Source organism: Cupressus sempervirens, chromosome 5 (genome assembly GCF_028749045.1).
Source record: "Cupressus sempervirens isolate cs-2001-9-10 chromosome 5, ASM2874904v1, whole genome shotgun sequence".
NCBI classification, from domain to species: Eukaryota; Viridiplantae; Streptophyta; class Pinopsida; order Cupressales; family Cupressaceae; genus Cupressus; species Cupressus sempervirens.
The window spans coordinates 523,890,051-523,915,592 of record NC_143122.1 but is presented as its reverse complement, the minus strand read 5'-3'; the positions used below and the strand labels follow the sequence as shown (position 1 = coordinate 523,915,592).

At 35.1% G+C, this 25,542-nt stretch overlaps 1 protein-coding gene across 2 annotated transcripts in view; it reads right to left on the bottom strand.

Annotated features, from left to right (window-relative positions):
* Nucleotides 1–10,912: 10,912 nt before the first annotated feature.
* Nucleotides 10,913–25,542, bottom strand: part of LOC149557007 (SUMO-activating enzyme subunit 1B-1-like) — a 175,453-nt gene continuing 160,823 nt past the window's right edge. For both annotated transcript variants that reach the window (XM_089831660.1, XM_089831661.1), the window contains exons 8-11: nucleotides 16,702–16,768; nucleotides 12,395–12,498; nucleotides 11,880–11,987; nucleotides 10,913–11,461 (exon numbers count right to left, since the gene is read on the bottom strand). In XM_089831660.1, the coding sequence (XP_089687786.1) occupies nucleotides 11,348–11,461; nucleotides 11,880–11,987; nucleotides 12,395–12,498; nucleotides 16,702–16,768 (393 nt within the window). In that variant the 3' untranslated portion in view covers nucleotides 10,913–11,347. The remainder of the gene's footprint in view (nucleotides 11,462–11,879; nucleotides 11,988–12,394; nucleotides 12,499–16,701; nucleotides 16,769–25,542) is intronic.

Genomic DNA, 25,542 nt, shown 5'->3' with positions numbered 1-25,542 from the left:
TCTATTTTGCAATTAAAAGAAAAGGCTTGGGAGACTTTTGTCTTATATGACAAGTAAACTTATATTCTATTGGTTGACTTGTGTGTGCACATGGATCACTCTTCTTTTCAAATTCCACCGTTGATCATCCACCATCTTCATCTTGATCTCTACCTTCCATAAGACTTTAAAAGAGAGAGAGAGAGAGAGCTTTCCCCCTCGAAGGATCCACATTCTTGAGTATTGTTATGCTACAAGTTTACCATTCGAATTCTTGAGAGCTTTTTGTGGAGAACTTTTATTTCTTGTCTACATTCTCTCATTCATGGCATTTCTAGCATATGGCATTCTAGTGTAGTTGCATGTTATTGTAGTTTCCTTTACAATAGCTAGCTCACATAGTTTAATTAGCATGGATGTAAAAATTTCATTTGTTTAGCTTAGTTGCATTGTGCACTTAATTCTTGCATTGCATATTCAAGAGTTCTTTGACACTAGCATTCTTGCTCTTGCTCAAAGAATCTCCCATCTCATGGTTTACTAGCAAGGGCTCTGTTTCTAAGGCTCAGCTGAGAGCTTTCTTTATGCTCATTTGTATGCCTCTTGCACTCCATGACTAGGGAGCTCTAAGCCACCATTCAAGCTTTCCAATCTATGGAAAACCTTGGATAGAAGGATTTAGAGGAATGCACTTTTCGAGTGTACAACTATTTCTTTTTCTCATCTCTAATAGAGATGGCATTGTATCACTCAACTTGGGATCTTATAACCTCTCTATTTAACCATTCTTTTTCATTGCTCATTTCAACAATGGTTTCCTTCAACTTGTCATACTCAAACATTAAGTTAGATATGACTTCTTTTGACTCTTTAGAGCTGCTATGTTCTTCCACCTACTCTATAACCTCTTGAATCTCACTCAACTTTCTCATCATCTTTTTTCTTTTGGTCAAGGACTTCCTGAGTTTTTCCTTTAAATCTTCAATGGTTTCAAGTGCTTCTTCAAGTTTCCTTCTAAGTGATCCCATTGGATCTTCACTTAAGATATTAGGCTTTCTACTACTAGGAATTGAGCCTTTGTTGGACCCAATTGGTACTGAGAGGGGTGGTGAATTAGCACTAATAATCAAACTGGTAAAATTTATTGCCATTCTAACCATAATTAATAACAACCACTTAACCACTAGTGTTATGATAAACGCAATGAGATAAAAGCATTTAAAATAAGCATAAAAGCATTCATCAAAATACACATAGATTCATATGTGGAAACCCTCAGTGAGAGAGTGAAACCATAATGGGAGTAATATACCCACTAGCCCTTATAATGCATGTAAAGGGTTGCCTAGTTAAGAGCTACAAGTGTTGCCGGTTGAGCTCACAAACATGCTAATTGAATAAGTTGTAGGTCCATCACCAACTCTGGCCTCTAGAGTTTTGGTGTTTGGATACATACTTACTAACTTGAGGTCTTATGTTTTGCTCTCACCCCTCTCCCATGTGGTGTTAATGTTGGGCCAATACACCCCATGACCCATGTGGGTGGTGGGGTCCCTGGCCTAGTACTAGTTAGGCTCACAAACATGCTAATTGAATAAGCTACAAGTCCATCATCAACTTCGGCCTCTAGAGTTTTGGTGTTTCGATACATACTTGCTAACTTGAGGTCTTATGTTCTATTCTCACCCCTCTCCTCATGTGGTGTTAATGCTAGGCCAATGCACCCCAGGACCCATGTGGTGGTGGGGTCCCTAGTTTGTTGTCAATTGGGCTCACAAACATGCTAACTAAATAAGCTACAGGTCCATCACCAACTTCGGCCTCTAGAGTTTTGGTGTTTGGATACATACTTGCTAACTTGAGGTCTCATGTTCTACTCTCACCCCTCTCCCCATGTGGTGTTAATGTTGGGCCAATGCACCCCAAGACCCCACATGGTGGTAGGGTCCCCGGTCTATTGTCAGTTGGGCTCACAAGCATGCTAACTGAATAAGTTGCGGGTTCATCACCAACTTTGGCCTCTGGAGTTTTGGTGTATGAATACATAGTTGCTAACTTGAGGTCTTATGTTCTTATGTTCTTGAAACATTCTATTAGGAAAGTTTGTAACCTGTCAAGATTACCCAAGTCTGTGAGAGCTACCTGGTTAGAGGATTTAAAAGTATCCTTCTAAGAGACACCTTGTTAGAGGATTTTACAAAATCTTTCTAATGAAGCTTTCCCTATTAAAGGCTTACAAATAGATGCAATGGTAAGAAAGAAATCTAAGGTATGTGATCTAATAATGACAACACTATCTTGCCTTGTAGACCTTGTTGCATTTCTTTCCATTTACTTTGTTAGTGCTCTTGCTCTCACATTTTCTCATAGTTGTTCAAAACATCCTGTAGCTATATCTCCTTCCTCTACAACTGGTTCTCTTGCTAGCTTGCACTTCAAACAACTTTTTGTTATTACTCTCCTGGTAATAGCTTTTTCTTTGTTTCTTTTCCTTTCAACACTCTCTTCTCTCTTTATGTTCTCTTATTTTTTCTCTGCTCTCTTCTCTCTCTTTTTTCAAAATGAAATTTGAGCACCTTTAAGATTTTCGTGGTGTCAAGGTACAGTTACCCATGACGATAATCCCACTCAATTTTGAATTCAAAATTTGAATTCCATGTCTAGTCGGTTCACATAAGACCTGTGACCTTGACTACTAGGGTCTAGATTGGTAGCCCTTCCAGCCCTAACTGTGAACCAATTTGTAGCCTTTGTCCTTGCTTTCTTCCATCATTTTGCTCTTGCTTCTATTACATTTAATATGAATGTTCTATTGACTTGTCACATCCTAGTGACTCACTTCACAAATAGATTGTGATCAACTTCTTCTTACCACCTCATTGTCAATGGCGGAATGACATAACTTTGTGTATCGGTTCACTCTTTGATTGGTTACCATGCTTCCTTGTTTCATCTCCTCTCTTCTACCAGTTGCCAATCAATGACAACACACATGTTCAATCTTTTACAACATGTGGGGTCAACAGAAACTAGTTGGAGAATGCAATCAAAATGACTCTCTTTTCCCACTTGCATCTTAATGATTAACTTGATCAACCTTCACCATTTCATTTGTTTTATTCATTTATGACAATGGTTTCTCACTAGTAGAATTGATGACCTACATGATTTCAATTCGTCCAAGACCTCAAAGTGTGTGCTAAGTAAACTAAATAATCATAATTCAGGAAAAATTTCAAACAAAAATAAAACTCATTCTTTTTCCCCTATTGGCATACCCCTTACACCTCCTTCAGGTACAAGTTCTAGTAAGTAAACACTACAAGTGCATAGTTATTGGTACACTTATGATTTTATTACACAACATATTGCACCAAAAAATTCATTTTTATTAAAAAACAATGGACACATACATATACAAAGTCAATGGATTAGTTCAAGAATATAAATATAATCTATAAATGTCATTTCATATTCAATTTATCACATACATGCCTAACTGCTAGTGCATTTAGTCAACTACATACATGCACAACTATTGGTGCATAATAAATTTTCATAACACACTCATGCATTCACCCAAAAGGTATGACATCTTTAAGCATTTACCCCAACTGCAATTTGTACAATGTATGAATGAATAAAGGTGTAAGGCTCATCAATTAAGATATAATAAACAATACAAACAAAAACAAAACAAAAAAAACCCAAAATATTACAAATTTGAATTAAAGAAGGCACCGCATGAACTAAAAATTTAATGCAATTGCTTGTGTATGAATTGACTGATTCTTCCCCACCATAATTTGAATTTCAAATTGACTAGCCACTTCTTCAATGACCAACTTCCTATAAGAATGATACAGTGCCACATAAAATCCATTAAGAATTCCTTATCTAACTAGTGGTGGATTATTTTCTATAATCTGTATATTCTCTGCTCTTGTTCATGTTGGTAGGTTATCTCATTTATTCTTGTTTATTGGTTGTTTTTGTATGCTTAGTGTCTTTCTTTATTATAAATTTACTGATTTTACTAATTATTGTAGGTTAAAATCTATTGTAAAACTAAGTCAACATACTGCAACCTTTGTTTCATAATTAACATGGATATTTTGGGAGCTATGAAAAATTAAATATCAACATCATTAGGCTCATCAGACGTTACGTCCTAAAACCTGCCCACCTGCCCGAGTCCCCACTATTATAAGGCCACTGATTGCCTCACCTACCTGCTAGGTGGTTCCAGTAACCCCCCTGCTCTGAGAGGTTATTAGTCAACTAGAGCAATTAGTAGAGCATACCCGAAGGGAGTTCTACTCATCAATTAACTAATCTGCAAGCAACACCTAGAGCAGTGGGGACCTCTACCACCCTTTAGAATAGTAGGGGCCCCTCATTGCCCCTTGCCCTACAATTCTATGGGCCTTACTATTCTAAGGTAAGGGGCCACCCGGAAAGAACAATAATAGTAATGCAATATAGAATCTAGAGAACTTAAGCGTAGCATGCAATAAAATTACATGACTTAGAATTTTTTTAAAGGCAAGTCCACAATCTTTAAACATAAACATTGTATATCTCACTCAATAACAACAATGATTCAACCAACATTTAGGAACATGTTAATAAATTCAACCAATGATGAGAACTCTATTATGCATATGCAACAAATTCAATACAAAGTGACCATTATAACAAACCCAACCAGCTGTAATTTATTTTCAAACACATGATAAACAAATTTAATGATACAATAAAATGTGACAACATCATTAAGTGACCCAATTAATACTTGTACAATTTTACATCATAGTGACATCCCAAATCCTAACACTTTTCTGTACATGTCAAGGTACATGCACTTGTGATAAAAGATTTCATCAATAGTTTCATCCAAGATAAATCAAATTGAGTGTAAACTTGTTTGCCCAAGATCTATTAGCATAATTTATATGTAACACATCAAATACAAAGACTAAAATAGAGTTGTGCTTAAAATCAACAATGGCTAAGGCAATAGCCACAAAAATCCTAGTTGAGCTTGAGTAGCAATGGGTTTTTTCTTCAAAGAGGCTATAGTGGGTGCTAAGAGGATGATGGTGACAATGATGTGATTTTTGTAGACAAATAGGATGACCTAACTTGAGATATATTGATGAGTGCTCATTCGCTTTCTTACTTGGAGGCATAAAAAATGGTAACTTTTATGAGGGGCTCTATAGTGATGAATATTGCTAGCCAGATCTGGATGCTACGGATCTATGTGGAGAAGAGAGGCATGATATTGAGTATTCTATGGTAGTGGATTTCTCTATCCATGGTTTCTACAAGGGTTTCTACCCTACCCCTCCAACTCTTAAAATATTTATAGTTTCGTAGGGTTGCATTGGTTTGGTCTTGGTAGCCCACACTTTTTGCCTCATAAGTGGTGTTGCATTGGTTGAACCTACTCTATTGGGCGAATAAAAAGGCATTCCTTATGCCAAGGTTTCTTTCTTGTCTGCTAAAAGTGGTGACGGATTAGATGGATCCAAAATTTGTAAAGAGATTAGATCTTTTGAAATCTAAGAGGTTGTTGACCCCTCTCAAGTTATTGTTCAAGAAGGGAACTTTTGTGATCCCCTTGTGTTTTCCATGTGGCCTATTATTCATGTGACTAAGAGTATTATGTCTATAGTTTTTCCTCTAGTCTTAACTATGGTAAGGGTTTTCCCTTATAGCTTCCTATAAATGAGGTGGCTCCCCTTCTTTTGATTCACAATGGGGCATTTGTTGGTGTTAGGACTTTTCTTCAACTCAAGTTTTTGAGGTAGAGAGTTTGAATAGAAATATGCATCGCCTCATTGAAAATTTATTTAAGGCTTCCAAGGGTTTGGATCACACCTTTGTGAAGTTTGTTTGCCCCTTCCTTAGTGTTTTTTTTACATTGGTTTTGGAATTTCTAGTGTTGGTACACATTATATTGTATGGGACCTTTTGATCCTCCTTCAACCATTCCTTCTCAAATAGCTCTGATGGTGTTCTAGTTCTTGAGGTTGAGATTCCTAAGTGGCTTCTTTTAGATTCTTTATTTTGGCTTAAGAATTCTCTGATTCGAGAGATTTGTGGTAATTGACCTTATATTGACTCTATCAAAAGATGGGTTTCTCACATTTCAAATTGGGTGGTCATGTTAAATATTTTCAAGTAGATGTAAAAAATAGGTTTTGAAGGGACCTAAAACCCTTTACAACATCATTACAAAAAGATATTCAAAGAGATCCTCAAAACAAAATGTTGCCCCAAACTAGCAAATACCCAAACCAATAGCAATTTAGAAAAATACACGCTAAGCCCAAACTACCTAGGATCTACAAAATAAAAGGAAAAACAAAGCTTTTCATTTGCCTCCCTTCTTCTAAGAGAGCAGAGTCATGTCAAAATGAGGAGGAGACTTCTTATGATGTTTTCCAATAACTAGAATCCAACCCTCATCCACCATAGCAGCCTTCTCCTGCCAATAGTGGGAATCCAAAGACCTCAAGACATTAACAAGATAAGAGCCATCACTAACTAAGCCACATAACATTCTGGAAAGGACCAACATTAGTAACCTTCACCAAAGGAACCACGACAGTATTTAACTAGACAATTCCAATAGCAATAGTCACAACATCATGTTAGCTAGAGTCAACAACAATAGTGAATCCAATATTTCACTCATCAAACCCAATAATCAAAGAACCAATAATCATATGTTGAACATTACTAGTATATGATGCATTCTAACCCACATTTTTTTTTCCATCACCGCAACCATCTGATCTAAATTGGCAAGTTAAATAACCTCCACCTTATCTAAAATAGATTCAGCAAAAAGAACTCACCCCATCCAAAGTAGCCTACATCTGATCTGAAGCAGAAGTACTTGACACAACTTATGTAGGATTTTCATTCTCTTTAGATGAGATTTAACCAGTGAATAGTGCTACAAAGAGGCTCCCTTACACCATGAAGAGGGCTTCTTAGACTTATCTCTTTTGAAACCACACTTTGCCGCTACATGACCTACTTTAAAATATTTTCTACATCTAAAAGGAAAACCTTCATAATCTAATGACTGAGTCTATAATATGAGGTTCACAATGCTTAGAAATCCAAGCATGGAGACCCAAGAAAGAGGACCTAAAACCCCATCTTAAATAAGAGCCTCAATGCTCTAATCAATATCCAATATTATTTCTTCAAGATTCAAGATAAGAGAACAAAATACTAGAAAAGGTGTAGTTCCAAACCTTTTGAAACTCCCAACCCCCCTCCCCACAAGCATAAAGTCCACGCATAAGAATGCCCACTCTTAACTGCTAAGCAATCATTAGCAGAAGATAGTAGCCCATAACTATTTATAGAATCAAATTAGGTAGGGACACCCTTATCCAACTTCAATCTAAAGACCTCTTTCATAGAACTAAGACCTCTTTCATGGAACTACCCAAAGATGCCCATGTTGGAGAAAGCATCACTGATGGTGGCTCAACCTAACTAGGCCTACCATCATCAACCAAGGGCAAACCCATGCCACAAGGAGACACCCCATGCATTGCAGACAACTCAAGCTTCGAGATTGACAATTGAAGACCTCAAACCATCAAAACCATTGACACTCGACAACACAAATGCACAACATCAGCCATGACACTGGAAACACCCACTACCACAAAGAACCCAAGACATCGGGGCCCAACATCCAAATTGCCACACATAAATGCATTACCACAACCATTAGGAAACTTTAACTCTAAAAATTCAAACAATGACACAACTGAAGAAACCCTAGCGACACCAGCACGAGTGCCACAAGAAGCCATGTTGAATAACATTCAGAGATTGTGCCTAAGTTAACTGTTATAACTAACAATTGTTTTCCTTTTTTTCTTCATGATTCTTGAGGACTACACAAAGATTCTTACCAATAGTTCCTAACTTGTGGTCTTGAATGGTTTGTCTCTCAAAGTGGGTTCCTTGTTTCAATTCGCCAAACCTCAATATCCCTATTTGAGTTCACCGACCAAGATTACTTTCAAAATTTTAGAACAAAATTCTCGTCCATTGCCAATGCTTTTGGGCAATTATGTGCTATTGACCCCATAACTAGTTCCATGAAATGCTTGCAATTTGTTACATTTTCTATGTGAGTAGAAAATAACAAGTTGCTTCTTAGTCAAGTCACTTAGATTTCTAGGTTTGGTGCAAGAATTATAACTTGAAATTTCTTGATTGTTTGCAATTCTTGTAACAAATTGGGTCATGTTATTTTCTCATGTATGAACACAAAGATTGTTTTATGGACAAAGAAACAAATATATCATGCATATGATTAGTTCTCACTTAAAGGATCGAGTGATGGATTCCAATTAGGCCTCTCATGCTACAAACATTTTTGAAGGTTTTGATTGTAATTCTTTGGGTTATCGGTCACGCATAGATATTTGGTTGAGAAGGATCAGCCTTGCCCAACAATGATGGAAGACTAAATGGTGAATAATAACTTTCAATTAATTATCCTTGTTTTAATAAACATATTTTTGTGGAGCACCTAGGAACTAATATTCTTAGTTCAATTATTTAAACCCACATGATTTGATTAGGTCCTATGTGCATAGCATGATTGATCTGAACTACATTTTGTTATCTTCCAATGTCATTTCTAGTCTCATTTCCTCTTGTTGATTGATTCAAATTTACTTGTAAGTTGTTCTTGAGATTTTGTTGTGCTTAGAGCTTGTTCTTTATATTTGTAAAGCGACTAGGACTCTTTCAAAGTCTTTGCATATCTAATAAAAAAATCAATACTTACCATGCCAAATGCATCTACATACAAGCAATCAGGACCTTAATTCTTACAAATCAAGTCAATCAATCTATTATAAGTTTGTAGCACTTTCATTCATCTAATGAAGCAATGACAACTCTACTAATAGCACTTGGCTTCATAAGTTTGACACAAAATTAATTGCTTTTGATAATGCATCAATAATCAAGATTACAATAAATATAACTGTGCTTACCTTAATATTTTATTTTATTATTATTTGTAGTAGATTTAAAGGCTTTCAAGGAATCATTGGTGTACAAAAGATAGATATTAAAAGATATCTACAAGTTCAAATGGTGCAATCTTAGAGCAGCTCAATTTGCAATTCTTTCACTTGTTTTGACTAACAATGACTACTCATTTTCCAAAGCAACAATTTATGGAAATGGTGGCCTAATGAATATTCAAATTTGTCTTCATTGCTTTTGTTAACTGATATTTCTAATATTTTTTGCAAGTAATATTTGTGAAAATAAAAGACAAATGAAAAGGTAAAAAAATACCTAGTGTCTTTTCTCCAAATATGATGTTGACCATATTTTCCAAAACTTATTTTGAACTTAAATAATAGAAACCCGCTAAAAGAGGGAACAATTCCAACTTGTCCATTTACCATCAACAAAACTTTATATGGGAACAATCCAACTCCTTGATTTTAAAAATGACTTATTCTTCCAAATAATTTGTAAAAAAGAATAAGAGACGAATGAAAAGGGGGAAGAAACTGTGAAGTTGTGTCTTTACTCTTTTCTCCAAATAAATTGCTGTTATTTTCAATCACATTTTTTCCAAACTTTATTTCCAATTCAAAGTAGTAACTATGACTAGTCCACTAAAAGAGGGAATTTTTAATTTATCCATTACCATAGTTAAAAGTTTTACATGTAAACACTCCAATTCATTAATTTTAAATGACTTGTACATACGTTGTTAGATGAGGACATGGGTACAAAATAGTTGAAACACCAATCTAATTATAAAAGCATCTCAAACATTTGCATGGGCTGATGAAGTGCAAAGCAGTTGAAACATTATTTTAATTTGAAAGTATTTGACATGGCTCCATGGAAACATGGGGTGCAAAGTAGTTGAAACATTACTCTTATTTGAAAGTATTTGAAGGGCAATTCAAAGTTTTTGTATAGAATCTATCTCGTATGCCAAATCAATTTGCTATTTGAGCTCGATAACACCAGCGCTTCTTCTATAGTTAACCGGATTTGCTTTAGAAACTTGGGAGTGTAGTTTCTTGGCATTTTACAAAGGGGTTGACAAACTAGCACAAGTTTGCCCATACATGTTACTAGATGGCATGCGCCCAACCATTAGGTAGGAACAATATAATTTACACAGTTTCTCATTTTGTATCATTGGAACCTCTACAAAACATACCTTTTCACTTGATGCAATTTAACTTTTGATTATCCAAAATGTCTTCAATAAGTGGTTTTCCATTGGTTTATATAGCACTTGGCGACTCAAGTAGTTCTAAGTTATCATGTCACTGAAGAAACATGTGATTATACAAAAGGTCATTTCCACTGGTTCATGCACTCCTTGGTCATTCAAGTATTTATAGTACTCCATTCCTTATGATTTACCTCCTAACTGTATATGAGGCTCAAATAAAGATGATATCCTGGTCATAGAGCAAGGATTGCTCATTTTTTTAATTAAAAGAAGGGTAAAAAATTTATTGAATACCAAAGAGAACAGAACAACAGAAAAAACAAAGAGAACTACATAGCTTTATCCTAATCCACAAGTTGAGCCAGCATCTGAGATAAATCAGAGAGAAGCATCCTATGACACTCGTTTTTTTCCACGCAGCTCATTTGACTAGAAATTTCAGCAAGTGTTATTGTCAAATCTCAAATTAGATATTACCCAAAAAAATAATCCTCTTAATTTTTCATCTAGTTCCTAAGCATGTGTTACATGGGGACATATTGCTATTCATATAATCTTAAGATCACAAAATGATTATCATGTCCATTCTGTAAGTTGAAATTTTAGTTTACTGCAGTTATACTAAATATTTCTACGAAACAAAAATTAATTGAGTCTGAAAAAGTATTGAAGTAAATGATTTTCCTTTAATACCAATTAACAGTCTCAAGCTGTTACTTTAGTGAGGTTAATCTCACTGTGAAATTTGCCATCCTTGCACATATTATCTAAATGTGCACGATCTACTACATTACTCCTAGAGCTAACCATTTCTTTGCATCCTATATTCAGTTGGAAACCATGAAAACAAGGAAGCAGTAATGGGGACAAGGTATTAGATACACTAATTTGGTAATTTGTATTCTCAATTTGAAGGTCCACTGCCTGTGCTACCGACATTTGATTTAGAAGTTTGCAGCTGCATCTCTGCCACACCTCTATGTTACACACATCATGTGAAATTGTGACAATAAAATGTTCCATTAAACAAAAGAGCTTATTCTAATTTCACGTAACAGTAAGATAGCATACAATTTCGACATATATCCCTAAAGAATAAACTCAGTTTTTGTCTCCGATAGATATGTCCTCTATTATACCCTTCCCATCCATTACATCAAAGAAGAAAAAATTCTTCAGCGGATCACCCTTGCAGGACATTGCCTTAATGACTTCCTGTTCAACAAGAAATCCACAGTATCATTAGTTAAATCCATGCAATGGGAAATGAAATGCAATAATTTTATAAATTAATATATTTTATGAACATTTCATGTTCTTCCTTTGGCATTGTAAAGTTAAGGATCATGTAAAACTTGACGGGTTCAACAAACAAACATCATTGCACTGTTACACTCCAATGAGTTCCACGTTACACAAGTTAATTCAATGATGTAAACTATAAATGTCATTAGAGAAAATATGTAACATTGTTATCAATGACATACAATTTCAGATATTCTATAATTTCCAAAAATTCTAGGTTTTATATAGTTTATAATAGAGATATTGATATAATATAAAAATGTGAAAAAAGTTCACTCAAAGAAGTTTGCTGCTTATGAACCTTCTTTAAAAGTGAATAAGCATATACCTGCCCGAGGATGCCCCCCACAATAGCACAAACAGGAGGGAGTTCTCTCTTTCCAGCATCAACAATTCTTTGCAAAAGAAGATCTGGTATTCGAGATTCAGCAAACTCCTGCAGAAACTAATTGATTTACTTCTTTGCTGCAGTGTCTAATGTTTGCCTCACAAGATTTTCCATCATAATTTAGATGAAATCTAGGGTGTAGTCGGTTATATCTTTATGTAAGGATCCATATTTGTAATTTGTAGTCAGAAAGAGAAAGCACAGTAAGGCAGTTAGTGTTGAACAGAGGAGTGCAGCTATAAAAGCATGCTGATAAGTATGAGAGAAACAAACATGCTATAATTTCAAGGTTTCATAATATGATATTAAAATATTGTGCAAGCAATCAGAAGCATCCTGCACATGAAAGTTCAAAACTATTGTATGCAGCACATCCTCTTATAGAAATATTCTAGTTGTAACTGACTATTATATTGCTGGTTGAATATAAACTTTTTAAAAATCATATAACGTACTTGTTCTTCACAGATCTTTTTCCGCATCTTAAGTATAGACGGCATATCTGTGGATGACAGATCACCGGGCTCCCGACCCTCAATTTGTTCAAACATTTCTACAACTGCATTGACAATACAAGCATGATTGTATGAGAAGGTCTGCTGGTTATCCTCTGAATAACTCAAAATTCAAATGCACAAAAGTTAAGCTACACTGAGCTGTCATATTATATTTTGAAATTGATATTTAAATGATGGAAAATGTTTAAAGGAACAAATGTAAATTGACATCACGGGTTCTAAGATAGATATCAAATCATGTCTGTCCAGGTGTTACAATAACAAGTTCTTTAAACTAAATAAACTAAATACCAAATAGCCAAAACGTTTTGAAGTCCAGCAAATGAACAAAACATATGGAACAATCCTTGCTCACGACTCATGCCTCGTGTATGTGCAACTGCTTCATGTTCAGCTTCCATCCATCCCAAAGTTGCCTCAAAGCTCAATAATCGACATGGCAGTAATGAAATCACTCTCAGTATACTCTGCTTGCTCAACATGCTTCCTAGAATATATAACCATTTCTTGTAGTTAATGTAGGTACCAAATTTATCATGCTTGCACCACACTTATTGAGGTTCATGTAGAATGCAGATTTACTACTGAAAGGGTGCAGAGGTGAATCAGTAGTAAATAAATCTTAGAACTTTAATAAATTAAATCCTTTGCTGAATTGCTTTTAAACTGAATGCTGAAATGAAAGCATCCAACCAAAAACTGAAAGAAACACCACACAATAAAGATAGTATTAAAGAGTTAAAATGGAAACCCAGGATGGGAAAAACCACGGTGAGGAATGCTTCTAGGATGTACCGTCCTGATCCAGCTCATGGTTAATTCCAATTACAATGTTTTAGGGCACCAACACTAAGAAGTCAACTCTTTCACAAATTTGAGCACCCACTCAATCAGCCTGAGCACCAACTCGGCATCAGTCGCAAACAGAATATATTATTGATTTATACTTCAGATGCACCATTTACAATAATAGAAAACCAGACAAATCAAATTATCAATCTGAATGTCAACAACCTTATCAGAATTTTCTGATCTGAATTTACACAAACTGAATATTATTTCAATGAAACACTATTGAATATCTTTGCACCTGAAAATATGAGTCTTCCACCTTAACAGTGAAATCTTTATCAATACTTATCAGCAGTTATAGAACATCCTAATACTGGAAAAATGGAATTAAAACATCCTTACATTCTTATTATCAGTCCTTCAAAAGAATTACCTCCTTTCTTCGTTCTTATGGTTGTGTCACAATCATAAGTCTTATCCAAAGATATTCTAACGATATCTCTTCATACTCAAATTATAAGTTATTCACATAAGACATTGCAAACAGCCAACTTGCTCAAATGAATGAACTTTTATGAAAAGTCTCCAAAGGGATCAACCAAATCAAAATGCATCTAGTTAGGAAGTTTTAGAGATGCTACAACCAATTTTAACTGCACCTTCCATCTGCCAACTCCCAGCCCTTGTGGCTTTTTATCTAAGCCACAAAACTTTCATGCAACTTTATATTTCTTTATCAAACTTTCTTCTAATCCATTTGATCTTCCTTCCAGCCTTATGAAATGACATTATTGACAAAATATTTCAATTGTAATCAGAAATGTTCAATGTCTATGACAGAGTTCATGGAATATTTCTGTACTCTTCTTGGCCCAGAATAAAGATTCACAATAACATCTTTAAAAGCATGCTATTCCACACCAAGTCTGATTCTTTAGAGAGCACCTGAAAGGCTTTCAATCGATTCTTTATAGCAGTCAATTACAATCTGACGAATTCCTTATGCCACATATGGACTGAAGATTTGCATTTCCAAAATTCATTTGCAGATCAAAGATTTTTTGACACCAATGATGTTGATACAAAGGTTTAATTACAACCATTTTCTATTTCCATGAAAGATTACAAGTTTACACATCCATTCAGGTGACTTCCTTTCCTCATTCATTCTATATTGTTGTGCACTCATATACAACAGAAAACTCAATAATTGACTGAATCAGACCGCATACTCAGATTCGATTTCTTAAAAAAAACATAGAAATGATTGAATGCACAGATCAAAAACAAAATTCACTTCTGTACACTTCAGAATTATGATTTGAGTTTGTACCAAAAACCAACGTCTGCAAAACATTATAAACTCAAATTCCACTGTGAAAATCTTGTACGGGTTCTTTGCAAAAGCTTTTTTATTTCTGCAACTATGTTTGACATCAATGACAAATCAAGCCAACAGTCTATGCATTGCATACAGTAGTTGGTTCGGATTGATGATATTTCTCTCCATCAATGCACTTCTGAGAATATTGCTCTATTCACTAATCCTCTTCATAAAACTTTTGTGAACAAATTGGAGTTGTCTCTTGTTTAATCATTACGGATGGTATTGGGTACAATATTATGTTAGACATAATGTTACAATATCCTTTGTAGGCATACGACTCATTGGTTATACAAGAAATTTACAAACACCACATTATATCTAACAAGTGAATTAGAATAAAGAAACACGTGCCTTGTAACTTCACAGTCAATAATAAATTGAAGCCACATCCATTGAACGGTGTGCCATCCAATTCCAGCATCCTTACTTCCAACAGCAAGCAATAAAAGTAAGCAAACAAATGAATCAGGCACACAAAGAAACAGAGATAAACACAAGAGTTAGCTCTAAAGAAACCAAATGTCAAAAAGGTTCAAGACCAGGAACAACATATGAAGAAACAGTATCATAACTCGTGCCAAAACAATTGTTATGGAAAACTTGCTGGTTGCACAAAATTATCTGTTCTTTTCAACCATTCTAAATTGTGCAGTCATCTTCTACCAAAAACCACGCTAGGCAATAGGTAGATGACTGTGAGTTAAGTATGACTTCTCGAAAGGTTCCTGAATTGAAACCCAAGGGTTGTATTTATGCCATTAATCAAAATGAGTAATTAAAAAGATTTAGTATATCAATAATCCTCCTACACAATAAGATAGAAGAATCAATCAAACTTCTTGTTGATAACTTGCTTCTTGCACACAATTTAAGTCAAATCACTCTGGCTATAGTTAAGATGATTCTAAATTCATGTTGACTTCTTCAAAAGTTCCTGAATTGAAACTAAAGGTGTGTACTAAGCTAAGAATTCATTAAATGAGTCATTAAAAAGGTTTAGAATGTTATCAATCCTCCTACATAATAAGATAGAAGAACCAATCAAACTTGCTGTGCAATTTTGCTCACAATTGACTGTTATCTCAACAATTCTAAATTGTGCAATCATCTTCTATCTCAAAACAACTCTTGAACGTAAGTAGATGCTTTTAAATTCATGACGACTTCTCCAGAGGTTCTTGAATTCAAACCCAAGGGGTGTAATTGTGCTAAGAAATCATCATATGAGTCATTAAAAGATTTTAAATTTCAATAATCTTCCTAAGCAGTTAGATAGAAGAACCAATCAAGCTTCTATTCAGGCCGTTGTTTGTATTAATTTAGCATATCTAGAATGTTTTCAACTGTTACTGAACTTGATTGATAAACAGTATTCAGTAATGAGAGTTTTATAATTATCTATCATCAAGAGTTTAAAAAATCACATTGTTCAGACCAGTTGAAACTGCCAATGTAGGGAATGCTTCCAGTGGCATGTGAAAAGAATGTACAATTCGCCCAGAACACCTATTTCTATTATTTAGAATCCAACAAAGAACCTCTGCTTTGCTCAGATTTCTTTCGATGAGTTTAATGGTATGTCTTCACTCTTAACATATTCCTTAGTCTGATAAACCAAGATGTACAACTGATCAACTAGATCAAGTATCAATTTAGAGATTCACTCGAGATCAATACACAAATTAATTCCTTACAGTCAACTTTCATTGAAAGTCTTTAATATCATGGAGCACACAAGAAGTATGAGAGAAAAATCAGATAAATATTGAAAAAATTATGTGTAGCTCAAGCATGCTTAATCATGGAGTTTCCTCAATGGTTAAGCCCACTTAGCTTGCACCCCATTTGTAACACCTTCAGCGAGTGTTGTGCCTTATGAAACATGGGTCAAAGAGTTTAACTCAAGAATTACACAGTTGAATCCTGATAGCAATATCACAATTTCACTTGCTGCAAAAAATATGTCCTACTTATCAAAGACGTCAACTTAATGGGGGGTGACTATGAAATAAGAAAGACAAGTGCCAATATAGAAGCAAGCTAAAATAATAGAATCAAAACACACCTCGCATAGCAAAGTAAAGCTTTGATGTCTTTCTAGGAAGACTGCTCCAGCGCACCGATGTAGCCTCCTAAAATATTGCATTAAAAAAACCAAAAAAAATGATGTCAGAAAACTCACAACACATTTTAACCCAAATATTGATCTAATTTATTCCAGAATATTTGGTTCATTCAAATATATTTTAGATCATGCAATGAAATATTTACATTGCAATGCAAGCAAGCATTCTTATATAAAGAAGTCTAGTATTGCCCTTCACCTAGGTGCAGAAAAGTTTCTTTTGGTTTAAGATAAATTTTGGATGAGATAGATCAACTCCAGTGCACAATTATTATGCATCTCTTGTACTATTCACAATCAACAATTTCCACCCTACATTTAAATTCTATTCATCTGGTGCTGGTATTGATGTGGATAACGCATAAATGATAAACATCTCATTGATAAGATATTGAATGCTAAATTAAATCTAGCGCAAGTTTCCACCGATTCAGTCTCTTTTTCCTGAAATCATAGAGTAATATGGAGGTATATTCACAGAGGATTGATTTCCAAGATGCCTTTTCTCATGTTGCTTCAATACCATATTATTTGACTTCATAAATGATTATCTCCATTAAAAGGAGTGATATGAACTTGGTAGGGGATATTGCATCATATTAATGATGTCAACCATACCAATAAAAATGATGAAATGCCTTCATTAATTTATCGAAAATAATCTATGTTAACCCAGGTTTCTGGGACAGGGAATGCATTTCAAAGTCACTGATTTTTTAAGCTTATCCCCTACTTGGGGTATACCTGATTTTACTGGAACTTAAAAGTAACTAAGCAATTAAATTAAATTAAATTTCATTTATATATCTAATTTATTGTTTTATTTACAATAACCAACCATAGTAGGGGTTCAAGAAGAGAGCACGCCACAACCAAGCCAAGGGTGTAGTACAACATCCCTTGGCCCACAAGTGACAGGAACATGTCCATCCAATGTGGAGAGGTCTACATAGAAGGGGAACCCATATCTGCCCTCTCAACTTGTGTCTCCTTCTTAACCCATAAATGATTGCTTCCATCCTTTAGTTCACTTCTAAAACCAACCATTGTAAAGATTGCAGAGGAATGCACAATATGTCGCCTTCACAAAGTTATCTCAAGTTTCAACTAAGCCCATGGGCGTGATACAACCCCCCTTGGCCCACAAATGTCAAGAACATGTCATCAATCCAACATGGAGTGGTCTACTTAGAGGGGAAACCTTTATCTGCCCTCCCTACTTGTATTTCCTTACTAACCGCTACATGATTGTTTGTAGGAGAATAAGTAAACTTAATAAACAAATAAGAATCTAAATTGGTTAGCATTTCACATCATTAACTATACCAGATTCATAAAGCCTATGTTACCCCAGGGTTCCGGGACGAAAGGACAAGGAAACGGGTTTTCGGGACAAATTTGTTTTCCTGGGAGCAGGGGACGATAGGGGATGGCACTAGGAACAACTATATAAAAAATAGGAAACTTCTTTTTAAATACATAGGAAAATTTTAAATATTCATATAAAACATGAAAAAAGCATGCTTATATCAATTATAAAAAGTAATGTCCCCATTCTTAGTAGGTTCCTGTTGTTGCCTTGGTCAGTTCATCATCGCGATCCTTGTGGGCTGACAGTGGGATTTGAAGGTCTCAATTGTGGAGTTCTTAGGCTTTCCAGTGGCCTATGGTGAGTTTTGCCTATGTTTTGATGGACATACTGTTTATAGTAAGTCAACAGTTGGTTTCGATGAGCTCAGTTGAGTTAGAGGAGTTGAGTGATGCTCTCAGGTTTTATTTTTGGCTTCTAGTTCGGGCTCCAAGAATCTTGGAGGGAGCACCTATTCATAGTAAGTCACCCTGTCAAGTTCATTCAATGTTTATCTTCATCAAAATCACTCTAGTGTTGCTAGATCTTGATTTTGATACTTCTATAGTCATTTTTGCAAGATGGGTGAATTATTATTGTTATTCAACTAAATATGGTGAGGTTGCTGTTTTTGCTGGTATTGTATGTCGGCTACCTTAGTGTCATAACTTGTTGGAACTAAGTTGAAAAGTTTTAAATCTTGGGCACAAGAAACAATGACCCTGTGTGTTAGAATATCATAATATGCTTCAAATGGACGTTTTTGGAAGCCAAAAGGAAATTAAAAAATTATATTATGTGCCTAAGTATAAAAACAAAAAAGGCTTATAAATATGCCTCCCATTATGAGAATTCATCATCCAATTGTCTGTTTTCATTTTATTGTCTCCTGTGAGAATTTCTAAGTTTGTGAATTTTCAATCCATTGCTCAAGTATAATGGATTTGGACTGAGATTTTGGTGTCTTCTCATGCTGTACTGTCTGTGGCTGAGAAAAGAATTGATTGGTGTTTACCACTGCCGAGGTATAGTGGACTAAATTCTGAGTTTGGGAATCTGAATTTGTAGACGTCTTCCATACAGTAATTGGTGCTGTTGAGCAAGACATTTGGAGATGGGAGTTTATGGTAAATTGTATCTACAGGGGAGTTTAGCATCTATTCTGCTGCAACTTCTACCTAGATTTTCTTTCTTACTGCCCTTCGCTACTGTTACTGCCACCAAACAGCAAGTTTAAGGGCTGTGGTTACATCTTACAAGCAGCGTTAGAAACCATTGTCGGAGCAATCTGATTTTTAGCATTGACAGGAGAAGTCTAGGCAGCATTAATTCTATACAGGCTGCATTTCACATTGGAGGATGCCGACTTTGGATTGGGCGTTGGAATTCTTCTGGCTACTGCTGCAACTAATCCAATGTCAAGGTGGAAATAAATTTGTGATCACTGAATTGATAATTCCAATCAATTTCATTTATGTTATTGGTACTAGCATTTCTATTAAGTATTATTCTGAAAAAATATTGGTACTAGCATTTCTATTAGTATTATTCTGAAAAAATTCAATAATCATACATCTCCAAAACAAAAGAGTTGCAAATTACAACAACAAAACAAATTCTTTAGAGTTCACATATAATGTTTGTGTTAAATAATTTAACTTTAGAGTTCACATGAGAGTGAAAATCAAACAAATTATCTAAACTGAAACATTGATTTTGTTGGACAGCCAAGGGAACGGTTTCCAGGATGTCCTGAAAACAGGGACAGGTTAAATTTTGCTGGAAACACATCCCCAAGTAACACAAATAAAAACACAAAACTCCAAAAAATGTCAATGGATGGTAGTGAACTTTTAATCAGAATTTCACCACAGACAAACACTCAATACCCTAATAATCAAGCAACAATTAGGGTTGAGCAGCATTCGAATTAGAGAGCTAATGGCAATAAATTTAGTGCTTTGGCCACTCCTTTAATTACTGAGAATCTCTATCAAGAAAATCAGGGCAAGGGCATTACCTTTGAAAGATTGAAGAAGAAGGAACTCGCAAGGAACCATCTATCAAAGACAACAATATCTTCAGAATATATGGCACAAGGTTTCTAGGGTGCCTATGAGCCAAATTTCTAGCAAAGGACGAAAATGGAGAATGGATGGCAAAGGGTTATAAAAAAAAAGCCAGGAGGGAAGATAGAAGGAATATAAATGAAGACCTATGGATAAATCCTTTATCCTTAGAACATCCTCATCGGCAACAAGGGCAAACAAAGTTGCCCTAGGCACCGGAAATACCCGAAGCATCCCTTTAGTCCATCCCAAGAACGACAATTGCCCAATATCTCATAATTTACCTCAAAACATACCCCATTAGAACCGTAGTAGCTTGCATGAGCCTAGCAATTATTTAAGTCAAAACCCCAAGAAAAAGTCTCAAAAAGGCAATATGAATGCCAAATCTAGGGGACCTCCAATATCAAAGCACAATACGGCTAATCTCCCATAAAGAAACACAAACCTACCATCTGAAGATACAATGATGATGAACATGGAGAACAAGCATACTAAAGGAATGCTCAACTATTGCGAAAGCCACGGGCTCTTTGCTTGATGGTTGGGGTTGGATTGCTCGACAAAGAAGGTTGCAAATTGGTTGAAAAATCAATTCAACCAAATAGTAAGTACCAATCTTTAAAGATAATTTCATATAATTAGATTGCTATGATACTACACTCGAAGAGGAATTCCTCAAGGAAATATCCCTGCTTTCAAAAAGGAATATTTTCTGTTTATGGACTAGTGCGCTAATTTCATGTTAGACTAATTGCCATTGTTCCTATTTGGAATCTATGACATGGCTTAACCGCCTCCTTTGTTCTATAAGTTTGGTAATTGTATTTGGCATTGACAGGTCGATCTTTTGCTACAACGACAACCCTAGCTTGTAACAAGTGGAATCAAAGCTTGGTCACAGGTTCAAATCCCTCGAGTAATACTACTGAGAGGGGATTGTTGGACTAACCACCAACATTCCCCTTTGGGATTCATGACATGGCTTAACCGCCTCTTGGGTTTTATAAGTTTAGTGGTTGTCTCGGGCATTAATAGGTCGATCTTTTGGTGCAGTGACAACCCTAGCTTGTAACATTTTGACACTATGCCTGTGGATTAAGTAGAAATTACTAGGTGGATTATCCTTACTAATATGCCTATAGAATTAATTCAAAGTTCCATTATAATAGATATTGCTAATAAAATTGGGAAATTTGAGAAATTTGGCAATCTGATGTCAAAATGGTTGTAGGCATGGATATCTTAGTTAAATCACTAAAACCTATTATTTAAGAATCAAAAGCATAACCTACATTATCAAACCTTTGTTTTCAGAGAATCCTGAGATTGGTAAGGTCGTATCTAAAACTAAAAATTTACATCAACTTTAAATGGTGCAACCCCAAGTCCATATTACGTCGTGATGGAGCCCAATCTAGAGCTTCCATTGGAGAATCAATGATGGAGATTTAATATACATTGTGTTTGATGGATTATACATGATTGCCATAACACCTGGTTAACATGCCCTAATGAAACAATTATTGTCAAGAAAGGCAATGAACAGAGTTAAGTTTGCTAGAAATAACATATTACAATGGCTCCTATATACAAGGAAATACTGTGTACAAATGTGGATACAAAAGCAAGATGATAAGAAGAATGGTGGATGAAGAAGGCTCATTGCATGCACCATTACAAACAACACAAATAATCATCATAAAAGAATATGCAATCTCAAATAACTACAGCAGCAGATTCTAGTGACTCCCTGTGGTACACAAGTGTCCAAGTTGGTGACAAGAAAGCATTTTCTTAAGGATGGGACACGACCAAATCTCCATGTACAATCATTGGGTCATGATTAACACATTTTCATAAATGAACAATATATAGGAAGTCAATGAAGGAGTAGCAACAAAACAAGTATCACCCTAGGGGTACCCATTATTTTTAAGTCTAGAAGTGAATTGAAAGAAAAGACAGAATCAAAAGGCTTTGAAGCCCACATTTCTACATTCCTAATCACCATAGCATGAGGGACACCAGGTAAGTTGAAACCAAGATCTGGTGATAACACATAGTAATATAAGTGAAGATAAATTGCCAATGAAGATGGATCCAACTTGCAATTCCATAAACCCTCAGCATTTTACACAAATTAAAATACAACAGCATTTTTCTCTAAAGGATATGATGAATATGTATATCGATGAAAGACATGGTTCAAGTAGTAGATGAATGTCTTAAGTTGATGTTGGACTTAGAAGAGCCTGCCATATAAGGTTGTTACCAATTGATAGAATGGCCATATACAAACTAATGGAACGGTGATATGCTATATCTTTACATCAAATAATTCTAGCCACATCATCGACTATGGAGACCTGTCAAAGTGCGAATGAATTCCAATTGCAGTGGCAATAAACAAATATTTGATACCAATACACAACGGTGGCAGAGGAATACATCATATACGATAACCATGTATTAGCAAAAGAAATGAATCTCAGGAACGCGATGCAAGACACACATGAATAAACGTATAAATTTGTTATGAAAAAAAGCTCAAATACATAAAAGTAAAATGTCATCTGCATATTTTAGAGTTTTTGTGTCGTAGAGAATGGTTATTTACCATTGAACTACCAAATAACAAACCCAACTATAACACCAATTCACGTGCAAGTCTATATTCAAGAGCATACAGTGGTGAATGGTGACTACATATCTTCATCTACCAAGGTTGGAATGACCAATAAAAACAAAAAAATAGAGAGAACAATACTAGAGACGAGTCAGTAGTGGAGAAAAGACATGTAAAATGATACGGTTAAAAGGATGGGCATAGCACTCAAAGCATTCAAGTCTGCAGTTTCTATTTCATGATTTGCACCCGAGAGAAAGTATTAACATCAGTGGAGTGGTAACGATCATGGCAACATAGTTGACAAACCACTCGTCTTCACGTTCAGGAATGAGTGGCAAATCCTAGCAGTCACAGTGGCAAAGTTTGGACATGAGCATGCATCCAAAATGAATGAATGAATTCTTTTTAATCACGTCCACGAGACCAGAGCAGTCTAAAAGACTGAAGAGAAACCACACTAGATAATTTCCGAATTACTTTCCATATCTAATCTTTTGGTATGTATCTTAACCAAAAAACTAGCAGTCTGCTTTATCTTATCCCCTTTCAAACTATGCATGTTGTCTGCCCTCAAGATGACATCATAGAGAGATCAAATGTTGTCATATGCCACGCATTCAAAGAGAAAATGCCATTACGTTTCAGCCACTCCAGACCTACAAAATATGCAAATTCTCTACTCCGAAGTCTCTTTGGGCCTCTTCCATCTTCCCGTCTCGCACCTGAGGTGATGAGATCCTGTCCTCAATTGTGCCACTAATAACCTTGCCTTTCCTTTAATAGCAGCCCCAAGGTATGCTTTTTTGCAAAGCTCCCCAATTGGATTAAATTCTTTAATATAATAGGCTTTTTTCTACCTATATTATTGTTCCACATGGCATTGTGAAACTTCCCTCTGACAAACTTTCTTATGTTAGCATTTGTATTTGGGCAATCTTGTAACTTGATGTTCCATTTAGCCAACATTTAATATTTTGCTTCATCCATGTTTTCTTCCTTCGGTTAAGAGCCTCTCCTTTCATAGTTTTAGGCCAATGATGATCTTACATATTTTCAATCTTCTTTAAGTAACTAAGTAACCAGATTACTGTTGAAGCCTCTAACAGAAAAGCCCCAGCCTCATCCATATGAATTTCATAAGGCACAAAACTCTTGACTTACTGAAGTATTAGGTAAGATTACTTAAGTTTTATTAAATTATAAGATGTACAGTTTAATAGAGAAGACATATCCTTTCATAAATGAAAGGACACCTTATTTCATGTTTAATAATATCAAAACAAAAGTGCAAAGTTAAGTATTAGGTAAGATTACTTAAGTTTTATTAAATTATAAGATGTAATGTTTAATAGAAAAGACATATCCTTTCATAAAGGAAATGACACCTTATTTCATTTTAATGAGATATACATATGTAAAATATATATTTGATAACAAATGGATATTCAACATTGAAAAACATATTCTGAAGAATAAGTATTTTATACTTGTAAGGAGAAATAAGGAGCAATAATATGACTTTGTAATATGAGTTCAATTATTTTATTTTAGTAATAAAATAAAAGTCGTTTGTTTATCAATAAAAGGCATGGAGAATTAAGTTGCAGATGATTTATCTTTTATAATCATTTTTCAAATTCTATATACAATTTTAATATCAGATAACGGGCACAGTCATTTAGCATCTCGAATATGATCATCATAGATATAGTGACATATCAAATTGTTTTTGTATCTGTGTCCAGTTTGTCTCCCTACTAGAGGAGTTAAAATTCAATCTGGACTTATTTAAGATTGCATATATATTTGATCTGTTGCATCTTGATTATTTAATTGTTGACAACATAAGTGCGTAGAATTTTATAAAGTTTTACGTGAAAATCTTCATTGTGGTTGACTTTGTTGCCCGGATGAGCATAGGCACTAGTCTTTCTATTATTGAAGTCAGAAAATCTATAATTTCCTTCTTACAAGCATCAAATCCATTATGTAACAAACATTATACAAACCAGTCATTCAGTTCAACCATTTTTTACTAGTCAGCATTCAATTTCATTTTGTTTGAGTTCAAGGACTTTGCCAACTGAAGAACTCTCCAAAGCTTAAATTCACTTTAGAAAAGTTCTGAACCAAGTGATCAAGTTTGAGGAGAAGGTCTACCCGCCTAAGTGTAGTGGAGCCTAAAGTGTAGGGGAATCAAGGTGATTCTCGTTCGTTGGCCATAACTGATTACGAAATCCTATCGGAGAAGTGGCAAGCTCTTGGATTTCCAATCTGCAGTTTTGAGAACCAAGAGGTCCAATGAATCTAAAGCGAGCTTTATTATAGATAGTTCTATTGATAGGATAAACTCTTAAAATCAAAATATGGAAACATTTCAACTAGTAAACCAATTAAGCCCAGAACTCTCACCAAAACTAGGGAAAAGAAGAGTTTAGTCAGAGATAGAAGCTTTCTCCAAAACTTATCCAGAGCAATTTTATGTTGTTGGGGGTGACTTCAACGATATCCCTGACCCTAAAGAGAAATGGGGGAGAATCAAACAAAATCCTTGCAACAACCAAGACTTCAAAGAATGGGTTTATAAGAACAACCCAATTGAAGTACATACTGAGGAGGATAAAATTACATTGAATAATAGAAGACAAGGATTTAGAAACATAGCTGAAAAATTGGACAGATTTTTTATTAGAGGCAGTTGGGCGGCTTTTCCTTTTAATTTATTGGCTAAA